Here is a 23,522-nt window from a genome sequence, read left to right as displayed (position 1 = left end):
CAAATAAGTTGCTGCTGTAACAGCTCAGTCGTTGCTTGTTTGTCAGTCGACGGCCCTTTTCAGATTTATTATGTTGATGTTGCTTTGCCGTATGTAATTTGAAATTATGCGTGGCAGCAACGGCAGCAGCAGCAAAGTCGAGCACAGCACAGCGTATGCTTAACATAATCAAATAACTCGCATAACTCATACGCAGTGTATACATCGCCGCACTCACAAGAAGCAGAAGCAGAAGTAGAGGCAGCAAAATATGCTGCATACTTTCAAGGCGCTGCTCATAAAGAACTTCCAGACGAACTGAATTGAAGTGTAGTATGTGCGTTGAACTTTTCATTATCATAATAATTTCTAGCTGATTGCATTGCCTAGCCACAGATAGCTGGAGCAACAACCTGTTTGTTGCCAGCCCCGATTGATACTCGCATACGCCCAACTTGGCTTTTCAATTATGTGATCCAGGCACGTGACTATCGCGCATAATGTGCGTGATATGCCGACTGTTATCCACCTACCCACTTTAAGTATATATATTCTTAAATATAAAGGTGGTTCAAAGTCGACCCGCACGACTTTTGATGGCTTCATTCGACTGGAGTGGGTTGCTTAGCTTTAACTGGTCACAAATCGTGTGGAGTATTTAAAGGTGAAACTGCCCAAACTTTTACTGGGCAAAACAAAGCCAGCAATGTGGGTTAAAATAAAAATGTAAACAAAAGGCCGCATCGCACACATGGGCATCGTTGGCATGGCTAACATTTGTAGCAAAAACACACACACACACACACACACGCACACAAACGCACAGATACAAATGCCAAAAGGTGCAACAACGAAATGAAATACGTGAAAAGTGCTGCAACAAATGGGCTCAGTTAGGTTTTTGGTTTTGGGTTTAGGTTTAGGGCACTGGGACAAACATCAAAACAAAAACAAAACTCACACAAAACGAAACGAAACGGGAATGAAACACCAACAAGAGACAATTTCCCTTCGTTCAGTGAGTGAATTTCCCCATCAGAGTGGAACGTGCCGAACATGAAGCGAAACAACGACGACGATGTCGAAGTCGTCGAGGAGCCGAAGCAACGAGGCAGCAGCGGTGGCGGTGGCAGCGGCAATAGAAGCTGCGCTGCGTGTGAAAGACGAATTTGGTAGCAAAAATTGTTGGGCTATATTCAGTTAAGATGTGCATTTCCAGCGGTGCGAACGTGTCGCGGACGCGTCAGCTGGCCGAGTAGCCAAAAGTACTTCAAAATAAAAGTACCAAAGTAGCCAAAAGAACGGGCAACAGTTCCCAGCGCAATCAGTTGAGCCAAGTTATGCACACGCCCGATTGAATTGACTAAAAATTCGTTGCGCGCGTTCAGCTTGTAAATAAACAAAAAAAAGAATAATAGCCGGCTGATCGAAATAAGTGAATGAGTAACAAAAGATACAAAAACGATTCGTTGCCATCAAATTAAATGAAATCGAATCAATTTACAAACTGTTGATCGAAAACCGCGAGTGTGCAAAAAGGGCAAATCAACAACAAAACAAAAACTAAGTGCGAAGCGAAGTCCAAAGTGAGGAGGGACGAGACAGTGGACGCTATGTGAATAATTGTTTGCCAGCCGTTCGAGCAGATCGATGAGATCCAGATCAAGATCGAGATTCAGATCGTGGGGATCATATGCCGCCAAGGCGATGAGCCCCAATTGTAAATAGTCAACACACATAATTAGCGGGCAGTCTTTTTCTATTTGTATTCGTGTATATCGTATATCTATGTATGTTATGTGATTCTCTACCTATCTATCTGTCTAGATATCTACTATATATGAATGTATGTGTATACGTATGTATGTGTTGTTTTATTCAACCATATACATAATTAATTAAAAAGTCGCGCGCGCGTTTCGTTCGACGTGATCGATGCAAGCGTAAAGAAAAATTTAAAATAATAAATAAATAAACGCGCACCACGCACATAGCAACAACCACAACAAAAAAAAACACAAGTTTCGGTGCAAAACGGGTAAAACATAATCGAATAATTTGCGAATCGCAAAACTATGCTTAGGCATTATTAGATAAATTGTTAGATTTAATTGGGTGTTAGCGGAAACACACTCTGAATACAATTCACACTCACTCACTACGCGCAAAAGGAATTCGAAATTGCCGGCCGCATTTTCCCCAACATTTTCCCAACCAACAAAAAAAAAACGAAAAGAATTTTATTATAAATATCTCTAAGCGAAAGCTAAACTGAGTGCGCCAGCATGGGACCAATCAAACGATAGACAGAGATAGAATCAAATTAAAAACAACAATAAAAATAACTACACCAAGATGGACTACGCCAAGGTGGAGGCAAGCATCAACACGGGCAACATCAGCACCGATGATTTCCTCGCCGTCTTCACAAGTGGCACAACAACAACCACAGCTGCCACACTGGCGGCAGCTGCCATTGGCAGCACTATCTCCAGCTCCAGCTCCAGTTCAAGTGGCACCCTCAATCCGCCCCTGGTGACAGTCGATGGTCAAGTGCAGCTGCCGAATCTGCTGGATTTGCAGTCGCCGGTGAATGACACGATCTACCTGCTCAATGGCAGCTTCTACAACAACAGTCTCCAGCTGGCGGGCAGCTATTACAATCAGACGACGGGTAACCAGAGCAGCGGACTCGGTGGCTTACTGGGGAATAGCAGCAATGCCACCGAGGTGCATTGGGATGGACGTTATCCCAGTGGTTATACGTTGACGCACATTGTGATTGCATCGATCATTGTGACCATACTGATGATCATCATTGTGGTGGGCAACATGCTGGTGATCATTGCCATTGCCACCGAGAAATCGCTGAAGAACATACAGAACTGGTTCATTGCCTCGTTGGCCGTCGCCGATTTCTTTCTGGGATTGATCATTATGCCCTTCTCGCTGGCCAATGAGCTGATGGGCTATTGGATCTTTGGCAGCTGGTGGTGTGACATTCATTCGGCCATGGATGTGCTGCTGTGCACCGCGTCCATTATGAATCTGTGCCTCATCTCGCTGGATCGCTACTGGAGCATCACAAAGGCCGTCGACTATCTGAAATCCCGTACACCCGCCCGTGCCGCTGTCATGATTACGGCTGTGTGGATTATGTCCGCGCTCATCTGTATTCCGCCGCTGCTCGGCTGGAAGGTCAAGATGCCCGAGGGTGATCTGCCAAAGTGCGAGGTAAGTGCAGCAGCCGCCACTTGAAATTGACGCCAATTGTCGGTGGCAATTGACGGCATCACAATGCCGCCCGCCGTAGCTCCTCATCTCCCCATTTCAAGCATCTCCCCAAGTACGGCAAACGCTGCCCATTTGCGTATTTGCAAACAATAAAGTGAACGCGTCCCGCACACTCTGACTGTGTCTGTCAATATGCAAAACACAGAAATTCGAGGCAGCCCCCTATGCAAATTTCGTTTCGTCTTCATCTCTCTATTCTTCATTCTCCATTCGCCACTTGCCACTTGCCACTTGCCAGTTGCCAGCACAATTGTCGGCCCATTTTGGTTCGCATTGTTATTGGATCTACGGCAAATGCCGCGGTGCGTCGTCGTCGTCGCAAAGTCACGCAGTGTATAAACCCACACAAATATTTATGCATATGAGTTTTGCCTTCTAATTTGCTTGGCTCCCTCCGAAATCGCTAAATCACATGAAGGCTCGCTTCAAGCCAGTACCCAAAAAACTAGGCAATAACCCATCAAGATATGCGTGTTATCATGCGGGTCCTAGCCACATTCTCTCTGTGTTTCCCTATCGCTATCTCTGTCTACCCTCTCAGTTGCTGTCTCTTTCAGTCGTTGTTTAAGTAAATGCGTGCATACATTTACATTTTTCGAACCGCTCTTCACCCCCGCGCACATAGTTACTATACTCTACACTAGCACATACTTGCCCACATTATGAATGTGTGGCGCTCCCCGCTCCCCTACGTAGCAAGCTGGCTGGAAAATTCACAAGAGAGATTCCTTGACAGCGGCAACATGGGCAACGTGCCACAAGGCACAACATTTTGCAGCCCCTTCCAACCCCCTCTGAGCCCAGTTAGCAACCCGACGCTGACTGTTGTCGAAGTTTCGTTTTGAAAATGCTTTAAATTTTGCCACAAATTGTATGCGACGAATGGAGCAGAGGGCAAAAGCAGGCATTCAAGTCTGTCAGGCACACATCACAGATAGAGATAGAATGAGAGTGAAAGAGTGTCAGAGTGAGAGTCAGTGTGTGTGTGTGTGTGTATGTGTGTGTATGGGTTTGCCCCAGCTGAGCTCAGGCTGCAGTAACGCAGCGCAGCATTCAATCAATGTGTCAGTGACTGATTGACTGACGGGCCAACACACATGCCCCAGCAGATGCATTGGCAGGGGAAATATGCAGAGCATACACAAAATTGAAGCAACCTAAAGCAAAGCTCAATTGCAACAACAGCACTAGCAGCATCGCATCGAGTTATTAAATGCCAGCTGCCTTTGGGCAATTTAATTGAATTTCAATTAAATCGCTGCTGCCCAGTGCTTGTGTGTCAAGATAAGCTGCAGTAATATTTATGGCAATCCATGATAAATACTTGCTTACTTACTACCCCAATACGAAAACAAACAACACTCGTCGTTTATACGCTGAACATTTCGCGTATTCTGCGTATCGTAGCATCCACAACAAAAATTTGATTAATTTTTTATTCGTTCCGCAGTAAATAATAAAGCAAGACAGCAAAAAAGCCGATGGCAGCAGCCAGAAAAAAAGACAATAAATAAATAATACGAATTATAATAAAGTGCGGAGCAAAAAACACATGTATCTACATTAAAGTGATCGGCTGTGGGGCACTCTGCTTATGTAAGTTTTGCCATTCAAATTAACCTTGAGACAATAAAAACCAGCTCATTTGTGTGGACATTGGTCAGTGAGAAAGAGGCGCCTCTCTTTTATTTACGGGTGCATGAGTTTAGTGTGCTTCTTCCTGCTCGGTCATTGGGTGTTGGCCATTGTCCGTTAAGCGTCCGGCTGTTGGGTGCTGGGTGCCGGGTGCCGGGTAAATGCGACACATTAATCAAGACTAAGTGGCCAGGATAACGTGCAGCCAACTGCTGGTCGCTGGCTCAGTTAGTTGGCCAACGATTTTTATACCCACTTCACATTGGGTTGAAGGGTATTAAAACACTGTAATACAGCACTTGTGTAGAAATTCTTCAAGAAAAAATGTAAATTGCAAAAAAACGTCGTGTATATTTTTTACTTTATGGTATATTTTGAACGTAATACTTTTCAACTTTATGGTACATTTTAAACGTAGTACAATATATCAAATATCCTCGGTATACTTTTGTATTTTTGGTATATTAATTTATTGTATTTTCTGAATAATACCGCATTATTTTGCTATTATTCCAAATGGTTAGTGAGTATCTCACAGTCGAGCACACTCGACTGTAACTTCCTACTTGTTTTTTTCACGTTTTGGTGCCAAAGGCGCTTTAAATTTAAGTCGGAAAGTCGTGAATATGCATAACAAAAATAAAATGCTGTTTTAAAGCGATATGCCGTAGGCAAAAGTGAACAATCATCATAAATTACGCGACGTACAAGATAAATATATTAGAGTAGTGAGGTAAACACACAAGCACAATAAATCTAAAGGTCAAATGCGATTACCTTTTGCTTGAATTATTGTTTTTCCTGTTTATTGTAATAATTTTCTGATAGGTTAAAGGGCAACAATCTATAATCGAAAGAAAAGCAAAGATGTTCTTAGTAAACAATATTAACTAATTAACCAAGCAACTGCATTAAGATTATATTGAATTAAAGTATAAAAAAATATGCCAGAGCACTTTAACTTGTTCCATTTTAAGTTATATTAATAGTTGGTTCAAGGCAAACAAAATAAAGCTGATTATGTTTTGAAATTCGTGCAAACAAAGCTTGCGAAATATTCTGGCACAATTCATGTTTATTTAAATGTATTTTTGTGTGTGTGAATTTCAATTTTTATAGGACTTTTGATCTTTTATTAGCATATTATTTTCGTATGCTATTTATGTATTTATTTTAACAGCACACACCATACACGAATGTTATTTTTATAAAACGAGAACGATTGCATATATGATTATGTGCAAAAAATATATTTATTTTTGGTAGCCACATTGTGAATCATTTTGTGAAATAATCTCTCTTGAGAACTTGCTCATAATTGTAATACCAAGAAAAATAAAGCCTTATATGTCACTCTTAAAGGTGTAATCCTCACTGACAACTGACAACGTCTGACATTCAATAAAGCGGGGCCAGGGAAAAGATGTGCAATTAGTAGCATAGTCATTTGAACCCCTAATAAATGGGTACAAAATGTCGCTGAAACCCAAACCGCAAAACCAATCAGCTAACCAGCAACTCAAACTCAAATAAGTTGCCCCCAAAACTCTTTCCACTCTCTTTTGCGCTGCTGCTTTGCTGGTGCTGTTGGGTTGAATGCCAGACGCGGCCCATCATTAAAAATGCCGCCCAATGGTAAATCAAACAAAAACGCTGGCATTTACAAAGGAAACGCCTCTAGGCGATGGAGGTCGCGAATTTAAGCCTCCAATTTGCGAGCGAATCGAACAGTACACACACACACACAGAGAGAGGGAAGGCACAACACAACTACAAGGCAAACAAACACAGACATACTCGCAGCACACATACACACACATTCAGCAAGTGGCATGGCCTGGCGAACATTTTAATTATGACACCATGTTGACATGTTTAAAATTGTTGTACACTGTTGTCGTTGTCGACGACGACAACGACGACGACGTTGACATTCGCAGCACATTGAACCGCAGCACAAGCCGCACAACAGTGAGGATTGGTGGGTGAGGGGATCAGGGGACGACCACGCCCTGTCGCTAATTTGACACTTGCCTGTCGCATTTAATTAATAAAATCACATTTTAGAGAATTATGTCGTTGATTTTAACTCTCGCTTGCTCGCTCGCTCAGCCACCTTTGTTGCCAAACTATTTGGCATCGTCTATTTTGGCCTGGAGAGAGCAGGCGAGTTCTCTTTGGATTTGTTTTTTGGTGTGCGTGCCACATGCTTGTGTAAACATTGTGACAGACGCATTTAATTGATGAACGGTCGGGAGATAGAGACGGGGGCGGGGGCAAGGGGTGCTGAACCGCGTGAAGCTGATGAGGCAACAAACTGCTGAAAGTTTTCATTCTCAAATGTTGCGAGCGCTGATTAATGCAAAGTTGCTGCTGCTTTTATGCGGCATTTGCCTAATGAGGTGTTGGCAATTACGCATGAATTGTCTGCGTGTGGCTGCTACACTGTATGTGTGTGTGTGTGTGTGTGTGTGTGTGTGCGTGTGACCTGCTGTGGTTGCTGTTGTTATTTTTGGCAGCCTAATGAATCCCGCGGCGCTGCTGATCTGCAAATCAGCTGCCTTTTGTTCATCATCATCAGCCAATGGGCAACGCTCGCAATTTACGCAATTTGAATAAAAGAGCCAAAGGAGCGAGAGAGCAGAAGCTTTTCAATAGCCATAGCATTGTTACTAAGTACATAATTTAGTGCATTATTTCCTTGCCAACACGGAGAGCATATGGCAAACAAAAACGCTGCCCGAGTTCCTTAAGCGTCGTCCTTTCCGTCCGTTTATTGCCTGCCATCCAGCAGCTTTTGTGATCCCAAGCAAGCATGCACAAAAGGATCGTATTATTGTAATCCGTAAAAGGGCACACAGTTTATTGAAATATTAATCGAATATTATATGCCATTTTTGTGGCCGAACAACGACGAACAACGAATCACACAATGGCCAGAAAGGAGCATAACAAGAAGTTCTACCGAATTAAAGTTGTAGCAAAACAAAGGCACAATTTTCCATCCCCTAAGGGCAGCAAGTTGTTGACGTTGGACGGCGTCATGCTCACACATTAAGGGGACTGGGGCTGGGGAGATCAAAACTGCTGCCAAAGGTGACCGAGCAAACGTTGCGTATGTGTAATGTCACGATGTGCAAACGCCCACACAATAATGACTTAAGTCATCGCCTAAGTAGCTCATTAGCGTCGGTTTAGCCCCGGTCTTTGGTACTTTAAAGCAAACGAAGTGAAGGCCCCGGCATTCAGCATTCACAACTGTAGTCAGTAGTCAGTAGTCGGCATCAGTATCCATGTCAAGCCAGAGCTAGGCGCTCGTCTGTCACTCAGTCTGGGCACTTCTCATCCATATATTTGTTGGCGACCAGCGCAGCAGCTGTAAGAGCTTTAAGTTGACATTCAGCTGGGTGAGCCCCGAAGGCCTGAAAAGAAAATATCAAAAGTGGATGGACAGACATACATACATACATATGTGTACTACATACACTTTTGAAATTTTCTCATTATTTTCCAGTACGTGTGAGTGGCATTTGAGTGTGTGTGCGTGTGCCTGTGCGTGAGTATATGTGCTTGGGATGTGTGTTTGTAATTTTGGTTAGGTCTTTGTTACATTTCATACACTTGACTGGCTTTGCTTAAAGTCTGTCCTTGTTGTTATTGTTGCTGTACTTACACATGCCTTTAAATTGCGACCGTATGAGTGACTGAGTATATGTATATTGAGTGTGCCTGTGCGTGTGTGAGTGCCTAGCCTTTTTCGTTATCCAAGAAATTTTACATTTTTACGTAGAACACCCCAAAAAGAGTAGCAAAAGAAAAGCAGCCCTAGGAAAAAAATCGAAACTAATGGGGCCCAGGTCCTAGCGAAAAAGGATATGCTATGCGTACGCTTTTACTCGGCCATTAACGAGTCGGCAGTTCTTAAGATTATAATCAGCGACATTTACTTTCAATAACAGTGCGGCAAACTCAACCCCTCTGGCTGACTGGCTGGTTGGCTACTTGGCAACCATTTTTGCTCTCAAAGTGCGCGCATTGAACTGCGTTATTACATCCTTGATTTGTTTATAACAGGAAATTGTTAAAGAAAATGTGAGCCAGCAATGAAGCAAGCAAGTGAAAAAAAAAAAACGTACGCACTGCGAGCAAAGAAAATCAAATAACACGCATACGCCGTGTTGTCTCGCTGCCTCCTGCGCTTAAATCGTTTGCTAATTTCCGCTCTCGCCGCGGGTTTTGGCAATACATATGCCACAGAGTGTTGTATCGAAGCCAAGGAGCGAGAGGGAGCAACAACTGGCGGCAAAAAAAAAAATATATTTTAAATGTCCGCTGACAAGCACACACACATAGACACACTCACACACATGCAAAGGAAGCACATGCTTTGGCATTTGGTGGCGGGTTTAATGCGTAGCATAGCCAAATATTGACATTTCGGCTTATGGAGCACGCACCACTAATACTGACGCCTCGGCCCGGTCTCTTCCCTCGCTCCCTGCATCAACAATCCGCATGCTTAAATTAAATTACTGAGCAATTCTTTCCGGCTGCTTTCGGCCCTTTATTACCACTGTTCTGGCATTGTTCTGGTGAGTGCCCCACGTACTAGAAGCATACGTACAAGTGCGTACAATTTGCGGTCGCTCTTCCTTCCTTTTAGCCGCAAATGACGACAAGCATGACGACGACGACGACGATGGCACAACTTAAACTTCATTTGGACTTGCTTCTCATGCTCATGCTCTTTGCAGCTGTGTCGTGCCTGTCGCGCATTTCGCCAATGGCTTCGTTACCCAACTGCGTGTGGCATATTTCTTCGTTACTTTCAGTTTTTTTTTTTGGGGGGGAACTGCTTCTCTGTCGATTTTATTAAAATAAAGCAAAAGTTTCTAAGCTGGGATTAGTGCCAGCATTTTTTGTTATTGTTGTTGTTGTTGCTGTTGCTGTTGTTGTTACACTTCGGCGCACCGAAGTCAGTCAATTGTTGTGACTTCTTTGGCGGCACAGGTTCCACACACAATGAGCCCGAAGAGGCTTAGCGTGCATGCTTTTTAATATCGCCGCCAGATCTTGCAAGAGATTGGTATAAGGTTTAAGTCTCGCGTTTATTGCTCATAGAATTTGCATTTGCATACTCGCTGCTGCTGCTGCTGGCTGTCTGAAAAGTTTTTTATTGCATTCCTGTAACTGCTGCAGCCCGCTTGGAAAATGGCATTCTTTTCCATCCCGCATAGCCTTGAGCACACATACACACAAACACACCGAAGTACGCACACCCATTTACGTAGATAGAGAGAAGACGCCAAGTCTGCGGGCCGTTACTCATTTTTTGTTGTTATTCTCCTTATCGCACAAAGCACGAGTATTCATGCCGGTCTTGAAACTTTACCACTGATACAGGCAGCAAGTACAGACACTCCCACACACACACACACACGCACACACACTCAGACATATGTATATACACATGTGAGGAATGCAACTATATACGCGCTGATGTCATCTCATATGAAGAATAATTCCTTTGCTAAAGTTTAGCTTCATATTTTTTTCCTTTCGCTTGCGCTCTTACGTCTTGCTTCTTGCTCGTCTTCGTTTTTCTCCTTTTTGGGGACCGTGTGCTAAAAGTGCCTGAAAATTTCGCACGCGTATTAACTTTCACTTGCCTGGCAACATAAACAAGCTTATGGGAACAACAGCAACAGCAGTAACAGCAGAAACAACAACAACAACAAAGGCCAATGAAAATTGAAACAGATTTGAAATTTATGAGCTCGCGCTCTCACATTTCGCCTCGTCTACGGCCGCGCAGAGAGTTGGGCAAAGTAAATTAAAGTTGGCAAACAAATGCGACAAAAAAAAGCAGAAATAATAACGAAAAATGAAATAAAGTAAGCGAAAATGTTAAGAAAATTGCTGTCAAGCTGGTGACGCGACTATCTAATACTCTACCTTAAGAAATTTAAAAGAATATTGTGTCTCTATGCACATTAATTTATTTTTATTAAATTCCCTTTATTGATGTAACATCAAACTCTTCACCATTTACGTAATTGCAGGGTATAAATGCGACTGTTATTAAATGTTAAATCTCTTTTGTGAAAGTTCTCGTTTTGTTTGTTTATACTGAATCAATTTTAATCCGACTTAAAATTACGAGTTGGCCAAAACTTAAGAGTTGCACAGTTAATTTATTGCGAAATTTCCAAAAAGCAGCGTTGGTTGTCGCCTGTCGCTTGGGTGGAAAAGTCGACAAAAGTCAACTGGCGCCTAATTGGCAAAACAAGCGGAAAATCGCAAATTAAAGCCAAAATGCACGTTCCAAGTCCGAGTTCCAAGTTCCAAATTAAGCCGGTCGTCGGTCACTCTGTTAGTATCTCCTATTTCTCACCCTCTCTTTCTCCCTCTCAACCCCACTCTTTCACTCAGTTTGATTCAACTACCGAACGCTTTCAACTTTATACAGAGAGAGAGAGAGAGAGAAAGAGAGACAAATAAAACAAATTGCGTATACGCCCAGCAGCTGCTTTGGTTGTTAGTTTTTTGGGTGCGGCCAAAAGTCTTGTGATTTTCCATTTCGAAGGCAGCATTTTATGAAATCAAATGAAATGCCTCCTGCTGCCACATGCCGCACACACATAGCCAGCATACATTTTTAACCAGTCTCCGGCGCCAGGCAGCAATTTTCGCTGAGGTTTCCTTTGGGCGTCTGCCAGCAGCAATTTGCGGCCGGTCTGCTGCTCTCAGCCGTAAACTGCAGAGTTTTGGGTGAGCTGTGAGATCCTCAATTAAAGACAGTTTGTTGTACTTAATGGTAGAATTAAGCACCCTCTCGTTCTCGGCTGTAGTACTCAAGCGAGTCCACACGATCATAATTCTTAAATGAAATTCCAAAAAATTGTCGACATTTATGACAACATTTGCATACATGAACACCATAAATTAACCCCACATGTGCTCCACCCATCCCAACCATAAACGACAAGCGCCTCCCCATTATAACTCCTCCTCATCTGGTCGTTGTTGTTGTTGTTGCTGTTGCTGTCATAACAATGTCAAAACTTAAATATTGACAATGCCATCGACATCGACGCCAACGCCATCGCCATCGCCGTGCGTCGCCTTTATAGCCACGCATAATTTTTCGATATTTTCACTTGTGTCAAAGTCAGAGATTTGAGAACCCTTTCACACGGAACACAGCAGTGAACACCCACACACACACACACTCACATACAGCTGAACACGGGACGTCGTCTTTTTGCTCAGCTTTTATGTGCAAATTGCGCGCAGTAAATAAAAATAAATGAGTATGAAAATTTTTACTCCTATCAGCAATATTTTTTATTTGCCAGCTCGGCATGGCGAGTCGAGCCAACTTCAATCTACACACACACACACACATGCGCTCCTACACTCACACACACACACACACACACACACATGCTACCCACCGTAATAATCGTAATGAATGGCTTATCACGCCAGCTGGCATTGTCAACGATTTGCCATCGCCTGGCGCCTTTGTTGGTTCGATACACACACACAGCGTCAGTCAGAGGGAAGGGAATGAGAGTGGGAGTGGCGTCTCGTGAATCGCAGGAAATGGTTAATAAATGAAAGAGTTATGCAGTCGTCGTCGTCGACACGGACTGAAAAGGATATGGCGGCAAACGCCAGACGCGACGACGACTCGCACGATTTCACAATCAAATGAAATTTAGCCATACAATTTAATGCGTTATTCGCCGTAAACTGTGCCCATATAAAACGCATATTGATTTACTCAAAGCCCCCCATCCCACTGTCTCAATCTCTCTGCCAGGCTGCGATAGATAATTGCCTGATGAGAGTCACACACACACACATGAGACCGCCGTCGCAATATGGAGATTTATAGCCGATGCCAAGCTGCTGCTGCTGCTGCTGCTGTGAAGTCAAATAACAATTTCGCCTTTCATTAAATTCAACTCTAAGCCCTGCTTTAAAACGCAAAAGAGGCTGGCTACACACTATAAGAAAGTATGGCATGAAATTTGGTTGGAGCTGCGGTACTTTTTGTCGCATAAACATAAACACCTCTAAATGCCGCGACAAGCAAAAACACAAGAGCGTAGAATCAGCATTGCATCCATTGGATACTCTTATCAGCCGCACGATAACTCAGTCAGTAAGCTGAGAATACACATTATTATTAGAGCACATCAAATAAATCAATTGACAAGCGTCAAACACATCGATTGATAATAAAATGTTAATTTGAAACAAGTCAAACAGAAAGCTCAAATCAAATAATTGCCATAAAAACACAATATACAATAATTAATAAGAAAGTTGTGGGAGAGTGAGGTGGCGGCAGTAAACATTCATAAATAATAATTTTAATATTGCCATGAAATTCATTTCATTTACATTCCATTTCTTTTTCTGTTATTTTCCCATTTTTTGGCGAGAGTATTAAAGCTTCTTTGCATCTTTGTCGTTGTCGTTGGTTGTCGCAGTCTTGTCTTTTGTCTTTTCCTTGTTTTTTTTTTTTCGTTGTTGTTGGTGTTTTTGTATTCTTTTGGTGCTGTTCACAGGCGGCATAATCCATTTTAAATAAAATTCCAAATGAACAGGCACAATGAAGGCACAGCCGAAACCTGCGCTATCCTTTGTTGTTGCTTTTGCTGTTGCTGTTGCTGTGTTGTCGCGACGGTCGTTGCCTTTTTTGCCGGATCGGAGAGGCAAACACACTTAAAACATGAGCACGAAAAACATTTACATAAAATCGTCTTAACGCATTTGCCGCCTCATCGTCATCGTTGTCGACGTCGACGTCGACGTCGTCTTCGTTCGTTTTCGCTTTGGGCCTGGCCCTGACCGAGGACAACACATTGTGGCCAGGGCAGAGCAGGAAGAAGATGGGAAGAAGGACAGCACGCGGTGCGCCTTTGGGCCAAATAAATTACACCAAGTGTCGTTGGGCCCGTTCTGTGGCACATTTCATGGCAATTTAATATGCCCCAAAAATATAGGGCAAAAAACGAAAAAAAAACGAAAAGCGAAAAACGAGCTGCACAGATAGACAAAAATTTAATGGGCGTGGCTTAGGCAAACAGGGCGCACTTGAAGTCATGATTGCAGCAGCAACAGCAGATATAATTGTAAGCATAGCCTTTTTGACTAATAGCCAACTAATTGCATTTGCTGCTGGTTAAACACTCAACACAGTGATAAGTTTTAATTTGCATTTCAATTTCATTTGCCAAGCACACACACACACACACACACACGTACACATATACAGGCAGAGAGAGAGGAAATCTGTGCGAGCTTAATTAACATTTGCGAAGAATTAAAGTTTCATGTGTGCCACTTAATTGAATTTCATTTTCAAATGCATTGCGCAAATAAATTTTGTTGCTAGTTTTAATTTGTTGCGCAAGGGGAAAACTTTCAAATCACATTTACAGACAGCAAAACTGGCAATTGCCAGCCACCCTGGCTGCCACTGGGATGATGTTCTTCCTTCCGAACATGTTTAATACTCGAGAGAAATCAACAAAAGACAAAAAAAAAAAACAAAAAACACATTAAACTTTGCAAATTGAATGGACATGGAACGCTGTTGGGTGACTGTAGAATTGTTCTTGTATGATGTTTTATTATTGACTTGAATAGCAACAAATGTAATTTGCAGCATGAGCTTAGAATTCGAATAAGTTTTTTTTTAGCTCAACTAACTTCTTAACAGACAGAATTTTCTCCAGTTTTTTTTTTTTTTTTTTTTTGTGTGACTCAACTCAACTAAACTATACTGCGTGCGTTTTTCATACTCGAGTCCTAGCTCTGGTAATTATGTAAAAGTTGCTTGTTTTTTCAGCCGTTCACATTTTTTTGGTTGTTGTTCAAACTGTGTGTGCATTGGGTGCTGAAGAGCGTTGAGTGCTGGGCATTGGGTTCAGTCCCTAAGGGTCAATTTTAATTACGTTCATTTGAGATGCGAAATAAAATTTGAAATAAAATAAAATGCCGGGCGTGTAAAGTTTTTTGACAGGCGCCAACGAAGTGAAAATTGCTGTGGCATAATTGAAAGCGCGCTGCCAAGCTGAAGTTGAAGCTAAAAGCCATGCTCAAATTGGGTTTCAGTTCTTTCTTTCGTTTTGGTATGGCATTTGGGTGAATAATTAAAAATACATTGACATTTAATGGCACGTCGTGTTATAAATATTCAGTTTTTTTTTCCTTTCGTTGCCTTTTCATTCCTTTACTTTCCTATCGTTGTATTGCGTCGCGTTACGTTTCGTTTAATTTTGCTTCGGTTGCTGTTTGGTTTTTGTTGTGCCTGCCTGCTGCTTTATTGTTAGTCGGCTCAAAGTCATTTTGAAATTCCGCTGGCATATTTGGCCGCTGGGTAAGCCTTTGACTTGCCAAGACCGACTTTCTTCTTTTGCCCAGTCCAGTCGCAGTAGTGGTAGTAGAAGCTGCTGCTGCATACTTTGCGGCGTATTCAAATACCGTCAAGCCATTGGCAGCCAACGCGGCGCATACTTAACAATTCATTTGCGAAATTCCTTTTTATTTTGCATGCCAAAGCAAGCAGCAGCAGCAGCATCAGTCCTCTGATGCTGTCGCTTTTACACACTCCGTCACCCAGTATAATCATCAATCATCATAATTGAAGTACTTCGACGCACACATTGCGCATACGTCTCGTTGCCGTCGTTCACTCTCACTCACTCGCTGGTTAAGTGACTCATTTTCCCAAATGAAGCGCACTCTGCTGTATTCACTTTAATGTTGTCATAAAAGCTGCCGCCAGATATCTTGCCTCGCTTTTCATTAGCACCTCAATGAACTTGGCTAGGAAAATGCCACTGTGACAGAGTTGCGTTGCTGGCAATGCGTTTCATTTGCTTTCTAAATGTTTGTCGTCTCCTTTGTCTCTATATTATTATTAGAGCATTTGTCTGGCACTCAGATTTGATCATTTCCCCTTGGCAAAGACAATGCAGCTGTCCTTGAAGATTTTGTCAAAGTTTTTCGCAAGCAACAAAGTTGCCGTCGCGATAAATCCATTTCTGTTTTCTGCGCTCAAATAATATCCTTTTTCATCCTGGCTCAGTCTGCGGCATTTTGGGCATTTTTATTTTATTTGGCTTTATAAAATTAGTAAACGTTTGCCCATTCTTGTTGCTGTTGCTATTGTGGCTCTCTTAAAGAGATTCCTTGTTACTTTCCCTCCACTGCTGCCTCGGTCGGAAGCAGCAAGAGAGATTGAGGACCATGCTATGTGTTTCGGTTGGAATAAATGTTAAAATATGATTTGATATTATGCCCAGGCACGCCCTAAAGACAAATGGACGGAAATGGGTCAGTCGAGGCAGCTGCCATGTAGCTTTGGCATTTGTTATCCTTTTTATGAATTCGAGCATGCAATGAGTAGACTCCTTATTGTTGGCCACAATAACAACAACTTATCCAAACAATAACAAGGGAACACACACACACACACACACAGAGAGACACACGCACAAAAACGAAATACTTGTACGCAAAATTAAGTGTTGAACGTCATTGGAATTTTGATTGCAAAAAGTCAAGAAGATATTCAAGAGACGTAATCATATTTGAGGCAGAAAACCAGATGCGTAGCTTTAAGCGCTGGTTGCTTCTAATTGTCAACTACAGAGGCAAGCCAAGACAGGACAGGGAAGGGAAAAAAGGGAAGCCACGTGTTTTTCATCTGGCAAATCATAAAAGCACTGGCATAAGAAAAGATGGCAGCCACTCATGATTCCAGAGGACGGTAAGTGGCCACAAATGGCGGGCTAGCTAACAATGCGCGCCCAAGTACACACGTAAAAAGAAAAGCCAAACTACAAGTAACTACACTTTGGCATGGAAATGAAACAGCTACAGCTACAGCTTCAGGTTCAGCCAAAGCTTAAGTGGTTGCCGTGAAAGTCAAGCCAAGACCCGGTTGCGAGTGTTAGCTGGAGGAAATATGCTGTGAAAGTAGAGAGTCAGTCAGGCACAAGGCAGACGTGTGAGCTGGGCTGGAACACAGCTGCCAACTGCGGACGGGGTTGGGGTTCAATTCCTGTCCAGCTAGCTGCGGTCCCCCTCTATTTGACTTTCTGTCTCTGTGTGTGAGTTGCGATTGCTACAGTTGGAATATTGCTGGCGTATGCTCTACGTCAAGCTCAGTTGCTGATCATAAACTTGACACACACATATGTACGCACATTCATACTCTGCTCATATGCTAGGCAAATAAATAACAGAGCGCAAGAAAAGCCAACGCCCTTCGCACTTTTGCCGCCCTTCGCATGCTCAGCAACTAACACTCATCCAACAAGCACAAGACACAACATATCATTTGTTGTCCGCTGCTGCCATTCCATTGTCCGCTTGTCTCCCGCTCCATATGTCCGTGTGCTTAGGTACCCTGCAAAATTACCGCCAAAAGGGTATATCTATGTCCATAATCAGTCAAGGTCTGTTTATTAATTGCAATAGCATAACAATTGAATATTTTACACATTCAATTAATTACACTTTTAATTCCTTTTTTTGGTTTTGTATTTTCTAGGGTGTTTTATGGGGCTGCCTTTGTGCTGTCTGCATTCTATTTAGTTCTTTTCTGTTCTCTGTTATTGTCGTTGTTCCATTGTTGTTCCCGCTTGCGTTGTCGTGTTTGTGGTTACACTCTGCGTGCTGTGCATTGCCTCCCCCTCACATGATGCCAGACTTGCCTTCCTTCTCTCTCCCCTCGCGCCACCCGCATGTTCCAGTCCCTGTCGTCATCCTGTCGTATATTTTTTTTTGCTGCTGCCTTTTGCCTGCGTTGCGCTGCGGTTGCTGTTCCGTGTCTATTGTGCTAATAGGCAGCGCTATCGTATTTTAACAGCTTTTATTTACACATATGCATGTGTGTATACACACGCACACCCTCACAGACACACATACGTGGCGCAAGCATTTCACTTGTTTATCATAGTTTTGCTATTGCTGCTGTTATGTTACCATACAGCTTGTTTTTCTACCCTTTCGTTGACGATTGAAAGGGTATGTTGAAAGGTTTGAAATGGTTAGAGAACACTTTTAATAATTTATAATCGATTTTAGTTGATTTTTAAATAATAATAAATAAATTGTATTTTTTAAATACTTAATTTATTATTATAAAACGAATTATAATTGCAAAAGTAAACGATGTTTTGCAGCTTCAGTCGAATTTTGGTACATACATTTATGAAAATCAGATAAATATTGTAAAACTAATTTAAGAAATAATAATATAAGGCAAAAGACGACTATTGCTGTCGGATTTTCGATACTTTAGTTGACAATATGGTATACTTTCCACACTAGTAATATTAAATCAATACACCGAATACACCAATTTATTTTGAATGTAATAGTATATCAATACACCAATATATTCGGTATATTTCAGTATTTTTTTGGCTTTCTTTTTCGTAATAATTCTGCACTGATTTGCTTTTATTGAAAATAGCAGTAGCAGGTATCTCTCAGTCGATCACACTGGACTGCTGCTTTCTTAGTTGTTATTCTATATGCTTCATACCAAATTCTTGCTTGCTTGTCTCTGCATCTGCTGTTAATCTCTTTTGCTTGCTTTTGGCACATAACTTATTTGGCTTTGCCCAAATAGCAAGCGCAGGTGGTCATGCAGTCCATTAGGAGAGGGTTCATCACATTTCGGGCTGCTTCCGTTGTGCTGCCAGCTGAGCTGAACCTGCCACGAGCTTGTGCCCAGGCTGGCTTTTGGCTGAGGCATTCACTTGTCAGTTTTAACAAGCTTCATGCCCACGTGCAGCATGTCATCAGCATGATTGGCATTTTTAAGCAACGCTATTTCCCATTTACCCCAAGCTACCTTTCCGTTTTTCACATCTTTTTTCGTTTTTTAATACATTTTTTTTGCGCATCAATAAAAATGTCAAAATGGCAGGTTTTATAATTGGCGATAAAATGCCATCAACGAGGCGCACACACAGTGTCAGCAACAGTGGCTGTAAGCAGTCGGCAGTCAGGAGTCATCAGAACCAGCCGAGCACACAGTGACCATGTCCATGACATGCTGCTGGTCAGAAGCCATTGTCTACTCACGTGTCTGGCTGACAGCAACATCAACAGCAGCAGCAACAGCAGCTGCAAACTTAAAGCTACTTGAATTTTGCACATTTTGCTCATATCTTGCGATTCCGGCCAATAAATAGCAATTGAGCTACGCTCAGTCAATAAAATTGTTAATGGTCATCGTTGAAAAACGCATCAACCGAGGAGAAGCGTGCAACATTTGAGTTTTAAGTGTTGTAGCTTTAAGTGTACCCCACTAACTGACGACGACGACTAGACTCCCAGAGCAAAGCAAGCGTATCCGTTCTGATATGGTTCGGGGAGGGGAAAACATTTTGCGTGGCAAACGGAAGTTGCAAGTAACTGAACTTCCCGACGGGCGCCAGTAAACTGTAATAAACACTAAAAGGCAGCGCAGCGATGGCTTGAGGAAGCTGCACATTTAACGTGCCGCACCAGCGCCATTTGACTGACAAATGTGGCCGGCAAACAGAGCGTCCCGGAAATGGCAAGGAAATTAAAACAAATATAAAATGCCAGCCAGCACGGCCAACTAGGAGGAGGGGAGTAAGTAGCTGCTGGAGTAGTAATGGGGAACAAGCCAAATGAAAATAAATATGGTAGAGAAAGTTTGCCCAAGACACAGACTAAACCAAAGCGAAGCAAAGCAAAGGCGAGAGGGAGAGTCAAAGGCAAAGGCAAAGCATGGCTAGCCAAGCCAAGTAACTCACTGAAGTCCGCCAGGAGGCATTTAAATGCGGCAGAGCAGTAGTTAAGCGACATGCGGCATGCGGCAAGCGGCATTCGACGAAAAAAAAGGCGCATCCCAAACCATTTTTGCCATAAAAGTCAACAACTTTCGCTGCTGCCTGTCGGCGACGCTGATAAAGGGCAGTCGAGAGCAAGTCCCCAATCCCCTTTTCTCGATTGAGTTACGCGTAATCGTTTCGAGTGCTTAAAAATTAAATTAAAAATTTATTTACTTTAAAAATGGTTGCGTCTATGGCGGCTGCCAGCTTATCACTGTAAGACGTAAACACACCGCACTCACACACACACACACTTGCAGATAGACACAATCATACACACACACACACACAGACAGCTGGTGCGCTGCCAAAGGCCATAATAAACCGCAGAGTGATAAGAAATCGATTTGTCACCAGGACGTGAGACTCAATTGGCGCTTAAGCAAACAAAAGCCAACGCGAACGCAGTCATGAGGGCATAAATCACGCGCTCACACACACACTACGAGACACGCACACACACACAAACAGAGACACGCATCCTCACTCATATGGAGAGAAGGCACGAAGGTGGGCGTGTGTGTGTGTGTGTGTGGCACATTTAAGTTTATTACAGTTACTCCAGCGAGTTGTTTTGAATCAAATCCCCAACAAAATACTCGATGCTTTTGTGCGCAATGTGCGCAACTGAGATTTGGATTTATACTTGTAATCATGGACGGGCGCGACAATGAAGAAGAAATTGAAACAAATTTTTGAGTCATGCCCCCCTCTAAGCCCAGTTGATCCCCTAGACTAGCAGGCAAGCAGACACAAACAGAGGGGAATCCTCGTATGTTTGTTGTGCTTTCTTTTCCTTTTTTTTTGTTGTTGCCCCTAATGGCAAATCTTCAAAGCGACGCCTGAGTTGCAGGTGACTGACTGACTGACTGACGGTGCTGCCTGTGCTGTTGATTTATGTTCGATTTACAAGTAAATCCCCCAGTGAAATATAATTTCCATGTGTTTATTTCTGCAAAATTTGTTGCTGCGATTGAGCGACTCGCTTCGATCATCAAAACCCCAGCACAAAAATTTTGACAGACTTATTTGCTTTCGCTTTACTTCGCTTCACGTGACAACACATGGTTGGCTGGCATCGACGTTCAGCTGTGTCTCCCATTGGAATAGTAGTGTCTGCCCAGGCAGTTAAAAATAAGGTAAAGCCAAATCTTTCTCTAACTTTTCTTTTGCCTCCCTCCTTCCCCAATTCTCCCGCTGTCTTTCTTCCCATGTTTCCTGTTGCGGCTCCCTTGAGATGTCGAGCTATTTGTGGTAGCTGCTTCTGTTTTTAGCTGTCGATTTAAACTTCGTTTTTTCTCTAACAAGAGTTACTCACATTTTCTTAAAGAGTTTGTCGTTTCAATAAAACAAAGAAAGCGAATTATAGCTTAATTTGTGTTTTCAACGTTTATCGTATAATTTAAGTTGTTCACTTAAATTAAGAGATACACGTTCGTCATCAATCCAATAATTAAGCTATTAAAATCTTAAGTACATTATTTCTCAATCTGTATTCCAAGTATTTATCATATATATGTCTCAAGTAATTTACTTAAAGACCTAAATTTAAATTATTAAATAAATCACTAAACTACCATTTTCTGTCTTTATATAGTAAAAGCAAAGATTAAGAGATTAGTTGAATATTAAACAAATCTTTTAAATCTTTATAGAATTTATGGTAAATTTTAAGTAGATTACTTAAATGCTCAATCAAAAATTATGAAATAAAGCAGTCAACTTTATTGACAGTTCAATGTGCTCTTTCAATATGAAAGTGTATTTGATTTTAGCTGAGACTTTCTAATCAGTTCCATTCAGTCCAGAGAGCTATGTTCTTTCTGTCTGTGCGGGTTGTGCTCTGTCCGCAGTTCGTGTTTCTCCCGTTTCCTCTTCGACTGTTTCCTGCTGTTTCTGTTGCTGTTTCCCTGACAGTCTCGAAGGTAATGTTTTTTGCCTCAGCTGCACGTGAAATATTTTCGACAGCCGCAGAGTAAACAAGCGCTTACATTAACTTTCGCTTACTTTCTGTGTGCACAAGTGTGTGTGTGTGTGTGTCTGTGTGTGTGTGCGAGATTGTATTGCCGTGTATGTGCTTTCACACACACTCTCAATTTAAACGCTTGATTTCACTTTATTTCGACTGCGATTTCAATTTAAATTCCATGAATTTCTTTTGCGCTTCAACGTCTTTTACTTAATCTCAAGTTTTTTTTTCTTTGTTGGCTTTTTCTTTAGCTCATAAAAATGAATGGATTCTGGTGATTTTAATTTTTAATTTGGGATTTGCGCTTTGTGGCTTGCCAAATTTATTTAGCCCCGTTGTGCGATTTGTTGTTGGTGCAGCAGCAGCAGCTGAAGCAAAATCAGCAGCCATCTTAGAGTGTTCTACTTTAATTAAAAATGCAATGCGAATTATGTTGAAGCGGTCAACCAACAATTGGCTACAACTGAACATGCGGGTAACACGGAAAAAACCCTTTTCCTAAAATGCACGTTCTTTCCGAATGCGGATCACTTTTCAAACGGGTTAAAAAGAAAGAGAATGTTTTAATTAACTTTTGTTTACACAGCGCCCAAAAAGTTTTCCATTTGCTTTAACTCTGCTCGAAAGCTGAATGAAAACTTTTAGCGTTTTTGCAGCTAAATCTGTGTGTGTGTGGAGTGGCCGCTGAAATGTAGGCAACGCTTTTTATACGCTGCCAAAACCAAACCAAAAGCTGCGTGGTCCACATTAAAATAGATTGCTGTTTGCTTTCAATTTACTAGCGCGCCATCTCAATTCAAATCTAAATCCAAATCTCAAACGCAATCGCAATCGCAATCCTTTGGCGCGTCAACGCACCCCAGAGTAAATATTTGCCTTTTAGTTATTACCATTTTGATGCCAACAGCTCCTTGGCTCCTACAGTCTTCGTCTCCTTCTCTATCTTCATGTTTGTTTTTTTTTCTTCTTTTTTTTTGGGTATTCCCTGCTGTTGATGGCTCTGTTATGTGGCAGCATTTCAGTTTAGATCGCTGGCAATATATTAACTGCACATTTTAGCGATGTGCTGTCAAATAGCTGCAACTTTCAGCTGTTCACCCAGCTTTGCAAATTCCCCAAACGCATAACAACAACAACAGCAGCAACAACAATTGCAACTGCAGCCACAACAATGGAAAAGTGTATGAAAAGCGAACGCATTGTTTCGCACAAAAGTATGCAAATGTCAACAGCAGCATTTTTATGACTTTGCCAGCTTCGGGTACAACAAAAAAAGTTGCAAGTTTGATGCAAAAATGAAAATTGCCGCTTTGGGTGTGCTCCACAGCTTCAGAGTTTTGTGTGTGTCACGTCGGTAGTTGAAACTTGCACTTTTCCCTATTTTTATGGAATTTCTTTCATTAGTCTAATACCCAAACGGAATTTCTGTGCAGTTTGCCGAGTTACGTCAGAGTTTAGTCTTCTCCAAATTCCGAATCTCAAATATGCACAGCTTAAAAGGCCAGAGCGACAATATTTGAACGGTAACCGAAACCATTTTGGGGGTATTAGCGGTTGGCATTGCTGCCGTTGGCACATCTGACATTATCGCTGCGTTGACGTGACAAGACGTTTTGACGACAAGGACAAACAGCCAAGACCAGCATAGGTCATAGAGAAGGCCTGAAAAAGAGAAAGAGAGAGAGAGAAAGAGAGATGGCGAGGCATGACCATAACTAGCTTTTTGGTCTGCGTTTTGCGTT

At 42.2% G+C, this 23,522-nt stretch overlaps 1 protein-coding gene across 3 annotated transcripts in view; it reads left to right on the top strand.

The window, feature by feature from the left end:
- Nucleotides 1–1,095: 1,095 nt before the first annotated feature.
- Nucleotides 1,096–23,522, top strand: part of LOC117574128 (alpha-2Db adrenergic receptor) — a 52,948-nt gene continuing 30,521 nt past the window's right edge. The window contains exons 1-2 of one of the 3 annotated variants that reach the window (XM_052006744.1): nt 1,096–3,213; nt 8,868–8,927. In XM_052006744.1, the coding sequence (XP_051862704.1) occupies nt 2,335–3,213; nt 8,868–8,894 (906 nt within the window). In that variant the 5' untranslated portion in view covers nt 1,096–2,334 and the 3' untranslated portion in view covers nt 8,895–8,927. Of the gene's footprint in view, nt 3,214–6,270; nt 6,292–8,867; nt 8,928–23,522 lie in introns of those variants that run through there. The other 2 variants (XM_052006745.1, XM_034257785.2) reach the window with 2 other exon arrangements.

Source organism: Drosophila albomicans, chromosome 2R (genome assembly GCF_009650485.2).
Source record: "Drosophila albomicans strain 15112-1751.03 chromosome 2R, ASM965048v2, whole genome shotgun sequence".
Taxonomy (NCBI): Eukaryota; Metazoa; Arthropoda; class Insecta; order Diptera; family Drosophilidae; genus Drosophila; species Drosophila albomicans.
Note: the sequence above shows the minus strand (reverse complement) of the source record. Positions and strands in the feature narration are given on the sequence as shown.